The following is a 17,006-nucleotide window of genomic DNA, read 5'->3' as shown; positions in this document are numbered from 1 at the left end:
AGCCTCTGAAACGCCCTCCAGACCAGCGTTGTCCAACAGAACGTTCTGCAACGAGGGAAATGTTCCATTTCTGCACCGCCCAATACTGTAGCCACCGAGCGCTCGATGAGTGAATGCGCCTGAGCAAGCGAATTGTTTATTTTATTTAATTTTAACTAATTACAACTTAAATGTCAATCGCCACGTGCGGCTCATGGCTGTGGTGTTGGCCACCACCGACTACATCAGCTGTACCTCCACTGCCACCAGGGTGGCACTGCTGCAGGGCAGGCCTGAGCTCCCAGGCTCGCCTCTTCGTGAAGGCCACTCTGCACAGCAGACGGGTTGCATCCAGTCGGCCTCCCCAGGGGAGCCCCCCAGCTCCGGCCCAAACACCCCCTAAGCCACCCTTGAGCCACCGACAGCAGAAAGGGCTGAAAGGAGGCCCTCGATCCTTGGGGAACTGCAGACTTTGTACCTGGGAGCCCACTTTAAAAACCAGTCCTGCTGTGTGACTTCAGGCAAGGTACTTCCCTCTCTGAACTTCAGCTTCACCATCCCGAAATGCAGGGGACAGCCAACACTGGACAGGCTTTTTTTAACACCAGCCTACCCTCCATTGCAGACCTTCCCCACAGGAAAAGGCTGGAGGAAACGGACATTGTTACTTCCTCATGTGGGATAAACTGCTACAGGGGAGGCATGGCAGCAGTGGTGCCAGAGGAGCAATTCTCGAGGCCCCAGGTCTCCCTCCCAGCCCCGAGATGAAGTGACAGCTCTTGTTTTAGCATCAGGGGTTCCAGCTCTCTCATGAATCCCCGCCCACATGACCCTCCAGGACTTGTGAGGCTCAGGTCAGCAAGGCTCCCCTAAGTGGCAGGGTGGGAACTGCGCCCGATGTCTGGTCACGAGGGCCAGCGGGGCACTCACCATGGAGTCTAAGGCAGACACGAGGCTGGTGATGATCTCGTCCTTGCGGGTGAAGGTGGAGTTCCAGCGGTCGGGCCCGCAGCCGTTAGCGGGGATGTCGCAGCGCTTCCCCAGCAAGGCCATGGTCGCCTGTATGGAGGGAGGGAGGGAGGGAGGAGGTGGAGGTGGGTGTGCTCCGCCGGGCAAGGCACACATGGCGGCCACCCACCCCCACCCGCCCGGCCCCCGGACCTGCCTCTGCTGCCCAGGTGGGATGAAACAAGAGCTGGCGCCCCCTCTGCCCAAGGGTCTCACGTGCACGATGGACTTAGAGCTGCGACAGGCCTGGACACGCCACAGCTCGCACACGGCCCGTACAGGCGTGGGCACAGAGGCAGGATAACTGAGGGGTGTGCCCCACGGTACGTCCTTACAAGTCTGCACCCGCAGAGCCGAGTCCAGGACCATGACCTGTCTGCCCGGCAGGCCCCAACCGCCAACTCTCTCCCTGCACGCAGCTCCAGCCACAGCTCTCCCTTGCTCCCACACCCTCCCTGGCTCCCTGCTGTTCACATGAGCTCTGGACTCCTCAGCTTGGTATTCAAGGTTCCTGGTCTGGGCTCCTGTCCCTTGTCCCAACTTCCCCTCACACCCCACGCTCTGGGGAGTCTAAGCACCACCATCTCTAAACGAACCAACATCCTTCCTGGCTCCCTAGGCATCACTGGTTTCCTCCTCCCTGACCTGAGTGTCCTTCCAGGCCACTTCGTCCTCTCCTGACTGCTCCCTCAGCCTTGAATTGTCGCCTCTGCTGGGAAGGCGCCCTGACTGCTGCCCCTCCGGCCCCCTCCCCGCCCCCGCTGGCCTCCCCACATCCCTGAGCCCCTCCATCGCAGCTGTGTATCCAGCCACCTGCTCCCGCGGGCAAGGCAACTACCCGAGGCCTCTGCTCAGTCTACTTGCTGGCTGTCGGGACTCAGCCTCAGAGGTGTAGACGGATACCGCAGGGCAGAGGCTACTTCATCTCAGACCAGGCTTTCCCCAGGGCAGGACCCTGCCCTCAGCTCGGGGCTCCTGGAGGACAGAGCTGCATCCTCCCTTCGCTGGGGCTCCCCCAGGCCTGCCGCCCCACACCACCCAGCCCGGCCCGGGCCCCCACTAGACACAAAGCTCAGGCCCCAGTTCCTGTTCCACTCTGTGCCTCCCTTCCTGACCCAAGGAATCAGGCCCAGGGGCCCTCCACAGGCTGCCCTGGCACCAACACCTTCCTCTGAGGCAGCTGCTCCCTCAGCAATCCAGGCAGAGGAGAGGGCAGAGGGCACAGGCAGGGACCTCGGTTTCCCTCTCTGAGCTCAGCCCCCTGGTGCTCTGTGCATGGCACGCAGTGCCGGCAGCCAGTTCTGGGGGCAAGCAGGGACAGGGCTGCCGGTGTCGGGGGCCCATGAATGTGGTCGTCACTGCTTCCTGCAGACAGGCAGGGAGGAGTGTGCCCGCATCTGGGGGTGTACGCACCCCTGGGGTGCAAGGGGGTGCTGGGCAAGGACAGCTGGGCCTGGTCCTCCACCACGCCAGCTGCCCCTGGAGCGCAAGCCCTGTGAGGGCAGGGACTGGCCAGCCTGTCGCTGCTGCACCGCAGGCCCAGCTCAGGGCCCGAGGTGCGTAAGGGGCGAGGGCACTGTGGTCAAAACCACAGAGGTGGCCCTTTAGTGGGTCGTGCGATCGGTGACACGTCACACATAACCAGGTGAGGAGTGTCTGACTTCGGTTATGGCCACATGCGGGGGAACCCGAGGCACCAAGCAGGCTCGGGCCTCCATTCTGTCCCAGTGGGCCAAAATACACTCTTGGGTTCACTTCTAAACGTTGATAAAATGTATTTCTTCTCCCAGGTTGCAATTTGTACCATTTTGAAATCCACATTCCTAAGGGAAGCTGAGGTGTGACAGGCCTCGGCTGGGACGTGCTGAAGGACCAAGAGGTAGCCAGGGGCCTTCTGTGGCATGAAGCCCACTCGAGGGTCTGCTGTGTGACCAGCCGAGAGGTTTGCCAGCTCTGAAGGCTCTTGAAGGACTGCCATGCCCCCCAGCCACCCCCTGCCCGTCAGTCCCTTGAGCCATTCCCAGAAAGGCCTCGGGCTGCCAGCCTCCCAGCTGCTGAAGCTCAAATTGAATCAGGGCGAAGCAGGAGGCACCAGACAGCACTCCAGCCCGGCCTCTGGGCTGCCCCAGACGGCTGCCGGCTCTTTCCGGTAAGGGTCCTAATCCATTTAGGAAGGAACCAGGGACTCGGGGAGGGAGGAGGAGAAGGGGGACCGGGCTGTGGGCCATCCCCTGACTCCCTGCCCCAGCCATCTGGGCCCCTAGGACCCTCTGTCCTGAGCCAGAGCCCAAGGAGGCCCAGCCGTGGGCAGGGGGGTGCCCTTGGGGAGGAGGGCGGAGGAGAAAGGAGAGAGCAGACCCTCCCACAATCACCCGGGCACTGAGAGAGGGCCGGGTGCCACATGGCTGGAACTGCTGCAGTGGACAGAGGGGCAGGAGCCAGGAGCCTGGGGCCACGCCCACAGTGAGGGCCAGGCCCAGGTCTGCCAGGACCACGTTGGGCCAACTACCTCAAGCCCGAGTTTTCTCAGTTGCAAAGTGGGGCTAGTTCTAAACTGGAACTGAGCAAGGGGAGAAAATCACCCGATGAAACCAGCAACCTGCAGAGAAGAGGACACGAGTGTGGCAGGCAGCCCACAGGAGGCAAGCGCCCGAGAATGAGCAGGAGGGGGGTTCCTGGGGGAGGGGATGGGGAGAACGGAGCCATTAGAACCATTAGCCACAGGTGACGGGCAGCTGGCTCCTGGCCTAGGGCACAAGTGGCCAGGAGGTACTCAGTGACAGGGGACTTCCAGCTGTCCCTGGGGTCCTGGGTGGACAAGGCCTGCGAGGGCTGACAGGAAGGCAGGCAGGCTGTGAATACCCTCTCCCCCCTCACTCTCCCAAGGCTGCGAGGGCGCCACACACCTGGCTTTCCTCCCACCTCCTGGCCACTCCCCATCCTGGCACTGACCACCAAATGCTGGAGGGCCCATGGCTCGGTTGTGGGCCCTCTCCTCTTCCCCGCCCGACTCCCTCCTCACTGCTAGGCAATCTCTCGGCTTTAAACATCATCTGAAATATGTGTGAGAACCTCTTGATTTCTCTCTCCCATCCCCTCTCCTGAGATGCATCTCCACTCTCTTCAGTGTCTAACAAGGATCTTGAACAGAACATGGCCCTCCTGCTCAGATCTGCTCCTCTCCGGTCATCCGCTCGGGTGCTCCGGCTGAAACCGAGGCCTCACCCTGGATTCCCGGCTCCCTCACCTCTCCAACAATCTGGACAGAGGCCTGCTGGCTCCAGGATGCACCCAAATCTGTCCACTTCTCGCTACCACCAGGGCCGCCTCCCCGTCCAGGCCACCATCCCCACCACCCTTCTCTTGCCCCGTGGTCCCTCCGCAAACAGCAGCCGCATGAATCTCACATCGCTCTCCTGCTTAGAAGCTTCCAGGCTCCGCCCTGGATGCAGACTGGAAAGCAGCTCCCCTCCGCACTGCGGGCCCTGTGACCCGGGCCCCTGCCCTCTGCCCTCTGCACTGGCCCCCTGCCAGCAGGTAGTGGAAGCGAGGTCTGTCCATCTGTCTGTCCCCAGGCCTGGTCCTTTCCTGTCCGACACGCAGCAGGAGGACTACGCTCCTCAGACTCGTAAGGACACGGCAAACAGAAAGATGAGCTGATCGAATCCACAGCTGACGCACAGGCAGGGTGACCAAGCTGCCCTGTTTGCCTGGGACTTTGCTGGGTTTAGCACAGAAAGTCCCCTGTCCTGGGAGACCCCTCAGTCCCAGGCAAACCAGGACAGTTGGTCACCCCACAACACAGGGACCAACAGGACCAGGAGCCCAAACGCTCCTCCCAGCCACTGAAGAGGCAGACACCAACAAGGAAGATGAAGTGACAGGCGTTAGGTCCTGCCTTCAGGTCCAAAGAAATCAACCTCACCATTAAGGTGAGACGGACTTGGGGCTCCTCAGCGGAGGTGACAAAGAGAAGGGGCCTCCCAAAGGAGGAGGCAGGCCACTTTATCCGGTGAGATCTCAAGGAGGGGAGGAAGCCACTCTCCGGATGAGTCTGAAGGTCATGTGTGGGCCAGATGGGTGGTCTTGTTTCATGAACAAGAACCGGGTGTTCCCCGGTCTGTGGCAACACCGCTGTGCGACACCTGCCCCGCCACTCAGCTTTCCAGCCTCAGCCTGCCCATCTGCGAGGGAGGCGGGCAGGTAGCACAGATGCTGCCAACACCTGCCCGGGCAACTCCCAGCCTCTGGGGCCACACCCCCAGAGCCCTGAGGTGACAGGCCCGCGGCGGACCCAGGGGACTCTCACGTATGGCCAGGTATGGCCTGGACGCTCTCTGGGGACCTTTCCAGCTCCGACATCCTGACACACTCTGAGCAGCATGGCTTTTCCTGCCCGCCACCCGCCCCCTCCCTTGCTGGGGATTCCTTGCTCAGATGGTGGCAGCTTTGTTGGCCACCGAGAGCTGGAGGCCAGCCCAGTCCCCGAGCCAAAGATGAGGCAAGTACTTGTGTCCACGTCGGTCAGTGCTGTCCCAACCTGAGACAGACCTGCCTGTAGGGGAGGCAGCACGGAGTCAGGCCCACAAAGCCTGCCCCAGCCGGGCCTGGGCTCAGGGCGAGGGCGAACAGAGAGCACTCCCGCTGGGGTTTCCAATCCCAGACTCCCTGCACGCGGCCAGCTGGGAGGTGAAGGGGCGTGTCCTTGCGCCTGTCCTTTCTCCTGCCCACAGCCTGGATGCCTGGCAGACAGGTGCTGGCCCTGGCAGGTACCCCAGCTCCCCAGCGACGTGTGGAGAGATGACTGGGGTTCATAGGGTGGGAGGTGGGGGAAGGGTGTGCAGGCAAAGTCAGGGCTGCACACAAACCTCCTGGCTCAGCCCACTGAAGACCCCGTTGCCCCAGCCACCATCCTGGATGCTCCCTTCATCCAAGGGCTCAACCCCCCCGCCCCCGCCCTGCTCCACCGCCCGCTCTCCTCCTTCCTCTCCCAGGCTGAGGAGCCACCCTCAGGCCCACGGGCCACAGCTGCCCGCCAGGGCCCCCTTGAGCGGGCCCCGGCCTCCCATGGGAGGCTCCCATCCCGTTTACGCACACTCTGACATCCACGACCTCCAACTACAGAGGGGGCAGGACAGAGGGGACTGCTCCCATTTGAAGGGTGAAGAATCCAAGACCAAGGGGCAGGACATTCTTGTGACCGACAAAGCGAGTGACAAAGCCAGGACGAGTCGGGACGTCTGACACACATGGTCCGTTCTCGTTTTCCTCGTCCTCGGGGCTGGACTCCTAATTCAGAGGAATGGGACTGCTGGTGGAGCCCAGGAGTGGTGACAGGCCAGCTGGTGGCTGCTGAGACCTGTGGGGCTAGTCAGCTCCTGGCTGGAGGCACAGAGAGGAGCCAGGGCAGGGCTTGAGCATCTGATGGAGGGAGCCATGTGCCCGTCCTCCACACCACGAGCCCAGGGACTCGGAGCTACACAGACGACACCCAAAGGGGCCCAGAGCCAAAACAGCAAGTGCCCAGGAAGCGGGCCGGCCACCAGCCTCTCTGACGGGCTGGGCACAGGGAAGGGAGGGAGGGAGGGAGTGATGAGGCCCGATCACCAGTTAATTCTCACAAGCACCCTCATCTTACAGAGAAGGACTTCGCGGCTCGAGCACCCTGACCAAAGGCCCCAGAGCCAGGAAGTGGCACAGCCAGGGCCTCAGCCCTGATCACGTCGACTAACTCAGGTCCCTTCCACCCCAAACACTGCCTTCAGCCCATCTCCCTCGGGAACGTCCACTGATTGCTCATCAGACGGGGCCGCTGGGAGTGAGAGGGGAGCCCACGCTGCGCTCTGCGTCCCTGCCCGGGGTGAGGAGACCCAGGGGGTCGTTTCCCCTTCCTGGGCCTGACCCGAGCCCAGGGCCACCTCTGGCAGAGGCCTTCCTACCCAGGGTGGTGGCCCGGCTGAGACGCTGGCCCTCCAGCCACCCCAGAGCTCAAGAGGTACGAGCTTAAAGAGGCAGGAGTGTGGGTGAGTGTGTGTGTGGTGGGGAGTGTGTGCAAGTGTGTGCCTGAGAGCACAGTGATGAGAAGAAAGGAGACCGCGTGCCACACACAGAACAAGAGCAGCCCGGCAGAGTGAGGGCGGCAGGCCTGGCCCCCATCAGCTTGGGGTGGAACCAAGAAAAGAGCCCCGCCAGCCCTCCTACAAACAGTGTATCTAGTGGGTGGCGAGCCCCCAGCCGGGTCTTCCCCGGGCCCAAGAGCGCAAGCTGGGCCCTCTGTAGCGGCGGCACAGGTGTTGGGGGCCACACCCCCTTCCGCACACACCTGTTGGACCCCGAGGGCTACATCGGGTGCTCAGCAGCTACATAGCTGGGCCACACTGGGACAGAACAGGGAGCACACCTCCCCTGGCCACCTGCTGGGCCGTCGTCCTGAGCAGTGAGCTCAGCCTGCAGCAGCTCAGCTGGGGGCCTGCCTGGCTACCTGTGGGGAGGCCCCGGGGCTGGAGTGATGCTGCCCTGGCCCCCTTGACCCCGTTCACTCAGGACCTCCAGGGAGCCTGCCCCGGGGCTGGGCAGACTCAGAAATTAATCAGAGAGCCCTGCCCACCCTCCTAGAGCTCGTCCCTGTCCACAAAAAATTACAGGAGTGTGAAAGGAGGACAAGTGGAGAAGTTTGCCCAGGCAGAGCCTGATGCAGGGAGCGGGGGCTACCTCATTATACTGAAACAGTTTCTGCTTATTTAGCTTCAGGGGAGTAGAAGTCTCCAAACAAGGTGCCCCTGAGGTGATGACTGTTCAGATGGGTTTTGAAGGGTGAAGAGGAGTTCTCTGGGAGCTCAAGTAGGACAATACTGTCATTTCTGTGGAGAGAGGCAGAGAGAAGAAGCTTGGCTTGGAGGTACACCACTTTCACTCCATGAGTAAAGGGAGGTATTTGGTTGTACTCATGGAGTGTCCACTCTAGAGGGTCAATCTTAAGATGAGAGAGGACGCTCTGGCCCTTGCCAGAATGGGCAAGGGGGAAAGGAAGCCAGGGAGGGTGTACCCGACAAGCACCTCTCTGACCCAGAGGTGAGTGTGAGCCCTGGCAACCCAGACACACACACACGCACAGGTGCACACACGTGTGTTACAAGTCCTCCCTCGGCCCACCCAGCACAGTCCACTGACTCAGGAAGACCCTCAGGGAGAGGGCGCGCGGCAGGCAGGCCATGCGGCCCCGGCCCGGCAGCACCAGCACATAGACCATCAGGACACAAGCCTTGCCCCCGGGGGGAGCACTGTCCTGTCTGGAGTCACTGCCACACCGGGAGCCGACCCACCCTTGCTCCTGGTCTCACTGCCCTCCCTCGGTGCCGCCAACAGCAGCCCACAGGCCCCGGACACGCCATCCTCTGGCCTCTGGGCCTCAGCAGCTCCCGGCCCCTCATAAGAGACACCCCTCCCGCGGCCTGCCCCCTCCAGCCATGTCAGGCACGTTGGTGCCTCCTGGCCTGACCCTCCAGGCTGGCCGCTGCTCTTGGCTGGGAACCCGCAGCTCCTTGTTCCCTCCTCCCCTGCAATTCTCCCTCCACCAGGATGCAGAGGTATCTGGGCCCCCCGAGACCACCAGCTCCTGTGTGCCCCCAGTACCAGCCTGGCACAGAGAACTGGGGCTGGAAAAGCGCCCGAGGGCAGGGACTGTCTAGGCACGCTGGGAAGGATCAGAGACACAAGGAAGGCGACTGGCGGGGGGCACTCTGGGCAAGGGCAGTTGGACAAAGACACTGAGGCACGAGTGGGCACGATGTGGCGTGGGGTTCTGGGTGAGGCTGGGAGGCGAGCTGGTGCAGACTGACAAAGCGCTTTCAACACAGACGGCAGTCAGGTTTGGACTGTCCAGCAGGCAACACCCCATGTTCTGTCCTACCCTCGTCCCCAGAGCCTGGGCCTGCACTTCAGAGGGTCCTGCTCCAGCCCTCCTCCCAGGGGCCTCCAGCCTGCGAGCCGATGCAGACAGGCCCACCCAGAGCCCGAGTCCACCTGGACCATCTTCCGGGCACTCAGGCCCCAGGGGCGTCTTCTCTGGTCTGTCTTCCTGTGGTGGCTTTTAAACACAACGGCAAGTTCTCTGACACTTCTCCCATCAAGTGGTGACACCCAATTCCCCTCCTCTTGAATACAGGCCTTAACAACTCACTTCCAACCGAGAAGCCTGGGGAAGTGCAGCCACGTGACCTCGAAGGCCAGGTCCCGAAAGGCGCCAGCTTCACCCAGATTCTTGCTGTCTTCGACACGCTCAGCCCTGGAGCCCTGAGCCGCTGTGTGAGGCGTCCAGCCATCCTGACGCCATGGGGTCAGCTCACGACAGGTCAAGTGGTGCCTACGGAGACCCAGCTCTCCCAGGCTGCCCATCAGACCAGTGAGGAAGGAAGTGTTCGACGAACCCAACTCCAGCCATCTTTGGACTGCAACCGCAGAAGGGACCTTGAGCATGAACCACCTGGCCGAGTCCAGTCAAGCCCTAAACTGAGAGATTAAAAGGAGAACCGACCGAGGTCTGGCATTGCTAAACACCCCCCACCCCGAGGGCAGACCATGCAGAGGCAGGAGCACCCCCAAGGGGCTGCTGCTTTGGAGGGTGGAGAGAGCTTGGTCTATGTTTGGGGTGTCCACAGACATGTACACAAGGCACCCCCCCAATGTGGGGGAGGGCTGAGACAGGAAGAGAAGGGGTGGGTCGGCTGGAATCTCCATGTGCCCCCCTCTTCCTAGCCGGTATATTTTTATTCTTTATTTATTTATTTTTGAGGAAGATTAGCTCTGAGCTAACATCTGCTGCCAACCCTCCTCTCTTTGCTGAGGAAGACTGGCCCTGAGCTAACGTTCGTCCCCATCTTCCTCTCCTTTATATGTGGGACGCCTACCACAGCATAGCTTTTGCCAAGCGGTGCCATGTCCACACCCGGGATATGAACCGGTGAACCCCAGGCCACCGAGAAGCGGAACGCGTGCACTTAACCGCTGCGCCACCGGACCAGCCCCTTCGTAGCTGGTGTATATCATGGGACAGCTGGCTACCAGGACGCTGCTCAAATTTGCCGATAAGGACTCGTGGCCCCAAAATGGCACCCGAAGACAATCATGTTCTGATCCCCGAGCCTGAAACGCCATCTGTACAGAGAAAGAGCTTCTGCAGATATGACTAAATTAATGACCTTGAGATGGGGAGATGACCCTGGATCACCCGGATGGGCCCTAAAGGCCATCGCACACACCGTTAGGAGGGCGAGGGACATGTGACACATCCGGGAGAGAAGGCCACATGAAGACGGAGCAGAGAGACGGGAAGAAGCTGGCCTTGGAGACCGTGTGACGCAGCCAGAAGCCCAGGAACGCCGCAGCCGTGGAGGCAGGAGGAGGCCAGCATGAGCCTCCCCAGAGCCTCCAGGGAGCACAGCCCCCCGAGGCCTGGATCCAGCCCCAGGGGCGCTGATTTTGGTTCTGGCCTCCGGAGCTGTGAGAATAAATTTCGGTTGTTTGAAGGCACCGGGTCTGCGGTGGTTTGTTACAGCAGCCTCAGGAACGGAGCCAGCACCCCTTCGCTCCCCACACGCTGCCCGCAAATCCTGCTCCACGCCCTCAGGCCCCTGGACACAGCGTTCTCAGCTCAGACCTCAGCAAAGCGCAGGCCTGGCTTTGCCAGAAAGTTCTGCAATCCCTTCCCCATTGGAAGCCCCAGGAACCACCACTGGAAAGAGCTGGAGCTTTCTGGATGCCGGGGGAGCGCCTCTGACTCAAATCTCACTGCCCTGCGTCCCAGCTGGGCGCCGGAGCCGGCAAAAAACAAATTCCCTCCAGCACCACGGAAAAGGCAAAGACAGGAGCATCCACTACCCAAACACGCCCCCGCGCCATCGCCACCAGATGCTCGCGTTTCCTGAAAAAGACGCTTGAGAGAACAAACAGAAAGACACTTCTCCGTGTGAGGGGGAGGGGCGGCCCTCCTCCCCAGCAGCCACAACACCCCCACCGCATACTCCGTCTCCCACCCAGGGGCTGCCCCATGGGGATGCAATTGCCCAGGGCCTGAACTCCTGTCACCTCCCCACTGTCCACCCATCGCTGCAGCTGGCAGGGAACAAGCAGGCCACAGCCCTGACATCCCCTCCTGTCGGCGCAGGCAGGCACGGGGTGGGGCTTCGGGAGGGGGTCTCACTCCAGCCATAGTGCAATGGAATGCAGTCTGGACTTGTGGTCGAGACACCCGAGTCCCAACCCTGGCTCTGACCCCAAGCTGCTTCCCGCCTCCCTGCTAACAGAGCCCCAGCGTGTCCTGGCATCTAAAGGCAGGTGCCTGGGGCAGCGAATCTCAGTGATGCTCTCCGGCAAACCCGTTCCCTCCCCTGGGACCAGGTTAAGGAGATGAGGAATCCAATCCTGCCAACGAGACACAAGGGCTTCTGGGGAAGTTTTCCTTGCTCTTAGAAAGGGACTAGGGGATGGCCCGGTGGCACAACAGTTAAGTGCCCACGTTCCGCTTCTCGGCGGCCCAGGGCTCGCCGGCCCGGATCCCGGGTGCGGACACGGTACGCTTGGCAAAAGGCATGCAGTGGTAGGCATCCCACATATAAACTAGAGGAAGATGGGCATGGATGTTGGCTCAGGACCAGTCTTCTTCAGCAAAAAGAGGAGGTCTAGCAGTAGTTAGCTCAGGGCTAATCTTCCTCAAAAAAAAAAAAAAGAAAGGGACTGAAACCAGGGGGTCCTCCTTCTTCTGCATGAGACTCCCCCAACCATGACAGCCTTCTGGGGACCACGAGAGGAGCCAGCCCAGGAGGCGATACCATTCCCTGGAGGACAGCAGAGTGGACCTCTGGAAGAACTTACCCTTCATGACCCGAGCCGCCACCTCTGGGCTTCAGGTTGGACAATCAAAGTCCATACTGCTTGAGCCACTTTTAGTGGAGGTTCTTCCCCCCCCACCCCCGCAGCTGTATACACAGGTGAAAATCACCATGCTTGACATCACGCTTTTTTAAAGATAAAAAGCATCCTAGTTAAGTCAGCCTTTACCAGCTGGAAAGTCACCTAGTTGTGTCATCTGCTGGTCTATTTTACATCAGACCACGCTTCCCTTTCCAGTCGGCGACCAGAGTGGTCATCCCGTTTGGTGATCTACCCACAGCAACAATCTAGGATTCTGCGGCAGATGCTGTAGCTGGTTCCCTCCACCCCCGTTTGACCCTCCTCTCCCCTCCCACAGAGGAGCATTGGCTGGCCAATCTCCTCCACTTGCTGCCTGGCGGCCTGCAGCCCCTTCAGACCAGGACGACCAAGGCCAGCGCCTAGGAGGGAAGAGCCAGGGCCAGAGGTGCTGGCCCCTCAGATGTCCCTGAGCAGCTGCCCCAGGGCTGGACTGCCCATCTCAAGGCTTCGTGTTACAGGAGAAAACCAACCCTCACTTCCCAACTCCATCCGGTTACCTGCAGCTGAACACACTCTTAATGGAAACAGATTCCACGGAACGTGTTTTCAAAGTTACATTCACTTTTGGCTCCACTTGAGGCAACAGCCTCTGTTTTACTGTCTTCCTCATACGATCCTGCTATAGTTTGTTTCTTTATGAGTCTTTCAAATCACTTCTGAAATAAGATGGAATATAAATAAATAAAAATAAAACAATCCATTAACCTTTTAAAAGCCCTGGCGCCGGGCCCATTCAAGGAGAGAAAAGCCCCACCTCCCGGGAGCTGGTCTGACAAGCAAGTTCTTGAATCGCCCTGAACCTTCTCTCCTCACCTGGAAAATGGGCCAAAGCAGACCCCTCCACTGCTCTGTCGGAGGATTAAATCATGTTAGTTGAACTGGAATCTATTCTTAAAGACCTCAGTCTCCAAGACTCCTGATAAATCCCACTGTCGCCCAATCCTTGCCATCAAGGGACGTTTGTCCAAGCTTCAAATCCAAGCCCCTCCGGCCGCAGCCTCATCCGCCTCCTCCTCAGGGAGCATCGCGAGACGGCAGAGCCCGGTCGTCCTTCACTCTGCCGCAACCCCACAAGGAAGCTTCCTTCCTCCACCCCAAGGCACCCAGCTCCTGGCCCTCAGGGTCGGAGGGCTCCCACCCTGCTCTGGGCTCGCACCCAAGGCCGGAAGAAGTCTCTGTGGGTGCTGGACGGACAGACTGGATAAGGGGTTGAAAGAGGTGACTTCTCGGGTCCATTCCTGCTGAGAGCCTATATTATTGCAATGTTGATAAAAATAATAAAATAATAATGGTCTCAAAGAGACATCTGTACACCCATGTTCACAGCATTACTCCAATAGCTAAAAGGTGGAAGCAACCCAAGTGTCCGTCAACAGACGAATGGCTAAGCAGAATGTGGTATACACATACAATGGAGTATTACTCAGCCTTAAAAAGGAAAGAAATTCTGACACGTGCCACAACATGGATGAACCTTGAGGACATCATGCTAACTGAAATGAGCCAATCGCAAAAAGACAAATACTGCATGAGTCCAATTATACGAGGTCCCTGGAGCAGGCATTCACAGAGACAGAACGCAGAACGCTGGGCGCCAGGGGCTGGGGGCGGGAGAGTGGGGAGTTAGTGTTAATGGGGACAGAGTTTCAGTTTGGGAAGATGAAAACAGTTCTCGAGACTGGGTGCACAACCATGTGAACGCACCTACCACCACCAAATGGCACACTGCAAGACGGTTAGGACGTAAGTTTTGTGAGATGTATGTTTTACCATAATTAAAAAAACCAATAATAATGGTGGCTGCCGCCATTGACTGAGCACTGTCAGGCAACATTCTTCACGCCAGGCCCGGGATGCCCACGTGCCCCCAAGCCTGGAGTCCATGAGTGGCTCCTGCAGGCCCACACCAAGTCCAGGCTCATTATCGTCACACTGTAGAAGCCACAGGGATACCTGGCCTGGGGGACGCGGGCAGAGGTCAAGGACAGTTCACCTTTGCTTTACGAACAAAGGGAGGCTGGTCGGTCAACAGGATCGGAAGAGCAAACTTCACCCACTCAGAAAATAAACTCTCAGGAATTCCAAGTACACGCTCAGCGTCACAGTGTCCAGAGCAGGACGGCCCCTCACCCACGTCCGTGTGCATCTGGGGAAAGCAAGGCCCATGGGGCTGGCCTGCACCTCCGCGCAGCCTGGCGCCACACACAGCCAGGTCTCCCACACGCTTCCTCGTGCTCGTCGGTGCGAACCTTTCCTACTCCCCCGAGTGGGGCCTCCAGGGAAACAAACTTTCTTTGTCCAAAAACGGGCAATAATTCACACGGTTTCCCGTCCAGGACAGCGTCCACGTGTCTGCTCCCACCGCGTCCTCCCCGGCGCCCGCGCTGTTGAAAAAGACCTCAGCCCTGTGAGCGAGCCACAGCCACACGCAAGGCCCCGTGGACCCTCTCAAACACAGCGAAAGATCCAGGTGTGAAAGGTCAGTGGTAGGAGCCCGTTGCCATAAGGTTCAAACACAGGCCAAACGCCAGGGTCAGAAGCCAGGATGGTGGTTGTCTTTGTGGGGTTGTGGCTGGAAGGGGGCATGAAAGGGCTTCTGCGGGGCTGGAAAGGTTGTGTTTCTTGGTCTGGGTGCTGGTTACCCGGGTGATTTGGTTTCTAAAATTTTACCGAGCCGTTTACTTACAATAAATAGCTTTTTTCCTCAATAAAAAGTTTTAGAAAGGTATCAGGTGTTGGGGCCCTGGTGAGGCAGTGGACAAAAGGAAAGCTGTCGTGACGCACCTCGAGGGTTCACCGAGGTCCCACCCTTTGATGTGCTACTGCTAATTCCATCACTTTATCCTGAGAAAATTATCCCAAACGCAAAGATTTACGTGCAAAGGCGTTTCACCAAAGCATGTCCACACACCACACACAGAGGGAACCGGCGGACAACCCAAGCGCCCCATGGGGCTAAAGTGACATCACACAGATGAGCGACCTCAGGGACACGGCGAAGCCTCGGGTGGACACGCCAGACCGTTCCTCTTGGGGGGCTGGATCCACGTGTGATTTCTTCCCTCCACTTTTCTGTATTTTGTTAATTATCTGAGAGAAGGTGGTTTCACTTTTGCAATTTGGAAAGAAATAAGAGAAACCTCATTCTTAAAAAAAACTTTAAAAATAACCAACCCACCCACACAGCTGCCCCAGCCCCAGGCCAGGAAAGCAGGCCCAGGCCGGGCAAAGGGCAGACCCAGAGCAGCACGTGCCTCACGTGCTTCCTGGGGAAACTGAGGGAGGAGGAGCCGGGGAAGGGCAGATCTGTGGCCTGGCCATGGGAAACCCCATCTCCCCGGGACCAGGCCGGACCATGCCTGGGCTCTGGGCACTAAGACAACGAAGAAAACCCTCAAACTCAGGTTTCCCCACTGCTCTGCGGCCCCAGAGTAGATGGGAGGGGTGCTGCTGGCAGGAGGGGAGTCTGGGTTCTGGGGGCAGACAGCTCTCCAGGGTCAGGTTTCTGCCCCGATATTTAAAGCCTGGCTTCCAGCCGGCGGGCAGGGGCGGCCACCGCCGGCGTGACCAGGATGAGAAACTGCAATCCCGACTCGGCCCGTGTGCCTATGGCAACTGGTGGCCTTGGAGACTAAGCTCCTGGCTCCTCAGCAGGGCCTCCCCGGGCGGGGCCGCTCTCGCTGCAGAGGCCCTGGGCTGGGGACCAGGACCCATCCCTCTCCCAGCAGAGGAGGGGCACCCGGCCTTGCGGGGGTGCCCCTGGCCAGGCTCACAACACAAAGGCCCCCACGGCCACAGCCCCGCCACACCTACCCCCCAACTCATAGTCACGTCCATGGGAGGTGGCCACACCCACCCCCCAACACCATCGCACTTTATCTACACAGCGCTGGGCAGACAGCAGGTGCTCCTGCCCTTGAGAGAGTCCCAGGCTGGGAAGAGAGAGGACAATTGCAATAAAACAGACTATTTAAAGAAAAAAGATTAAAATGCAGCATGATCCACCTTAAGTTGTGGTTGCATGTCTATACACACCAGTAAAAACTCATCATGCTGGACACTTAAGATTTACACATTTTACTGTAAGTAAATTACACTCCAGTTAAAGATAAAAATAAGTGACATGCAAGAAGCACAGGATGGCGGATTGGGCAGTCAGGGAGGCTCCTTGCAGGAGGTGACACCCAAGCTGAGTGGAACGTCACGTCACGGGGGATCAGGAGTCTGCAGGGGAGGAGCAGAGCCGGGGGACCCGTGTGTAGGCACTGCTCATGGACAAGGGGGACAATGGCCCTGCCCCCCTCTCTCCCGCCCCCAGCGCTCACCTCCCTGGAAACAAAGGCTGAGCAAATACACTAAGGCCCATCTGAAGGAGCGCCAAATTACTGCCTGCCCAGGAAACCCAACCACCAGCCGGCCGCCCACGTGTCTCAGTCAGGGCCAGGGCGGGGCGGGGCAGGCACTGGGCCGGCTCTGCATGGCGGAACCTCCAGGTCAGGGCAGGAAGTGGTGGGCGAAGAGACAGGCTCGGCCATGGGGGTCAGGTCAACGGCCTCAGAAGGTCATCATTTAGGGGACGGGAACCACCAGAGGGTTTGGAGTGGGGGCAAGACGTGGTCAGTGCAGGGGATTCTGGAAGGACACAGCAGGCCAATTACAGGGGGCAGGACTAGAGCCAGGGGACCGGGGGTTACCAAGCTCCTGCAACGGTCCGGGCCAGAGACGGCTAGGTCTCAGGGAGATGGCAGCAGTGGGACAGAGAGGGTGGATTTGACGGGGGAGAAGAGCAGAGCTTTGTGACCGAGAGGACGGGGGTCCTGAGAGGGAGGAGCCTGGAGTGATGCCTGAGTTTCTGGTTCCGATGATGGAGTGGACGTCAGTGCCCCCAGATCAGCAGGGAACAGAAGAGGGGAGACTGAGAGGCTGAGTCTGGGGTCAGGAACGCCACCTGTAACCTGTGGGTGGTCAGGGGCTGGGGGCTTGGTGGGGCGCTCTGGGCTGAAGGGACAAGATCTGAGAGATCCAGGGAGGGGCAGCAAAGGCCCCCGCAT

General features: G+C 59.6%; 1 protein-coding gene across 7 annotated transcripts in view; it reads right to left on the bottom strand.

Annotated features, from left to right (window-relative positions):
- GTF2IRD1 (GTF2I repeat domain containing 1) overlaps window positions 1–17,006 on the bottom strand; it is a 112,628-nt gene that overhangs the window by 79,509 nt on the left and 16,113 nt on the right. For 6 of the 7 annotated variants that reach the window (XM_046666601.1, XM_046666598.1, XM_046666602.1 and 3 more), the window contains exon 2: window positions 910–1,038. In XM_046666601.1, the coding sequence (XP_046522557.1) occupies window positions 910–1,032 (123 nt within the window). In that variant the 5' untranslated portion in view covers window positions 1,033–1,038. Of the gene's footprint in view, window positions 1–909; window positions 1,039–7,698; window positions 7,846–17,006 lie in introns of those variants that run through there. The other variant, XM_046666599.1, reaches the window with a different exon arrangement.

This window comes from Equus quagga, chromosome 7 (assembly GCF_021613505.1).
Source record: "Equus quagga isolate Etosha38 chromosome 7, UCLA_HA_Equagga_1.0, whole genome shotgun sequence".
Taxonomy (NCBI): domain Eukaryota; kingdom Metazoa; phylum Chordata; class Mammalia; order Perissodactyla; family Equidae; genus Equus; species Equus quagga.
This window is presented reverse-complemented; position numbering and strand designations above follow the sequence as displayed.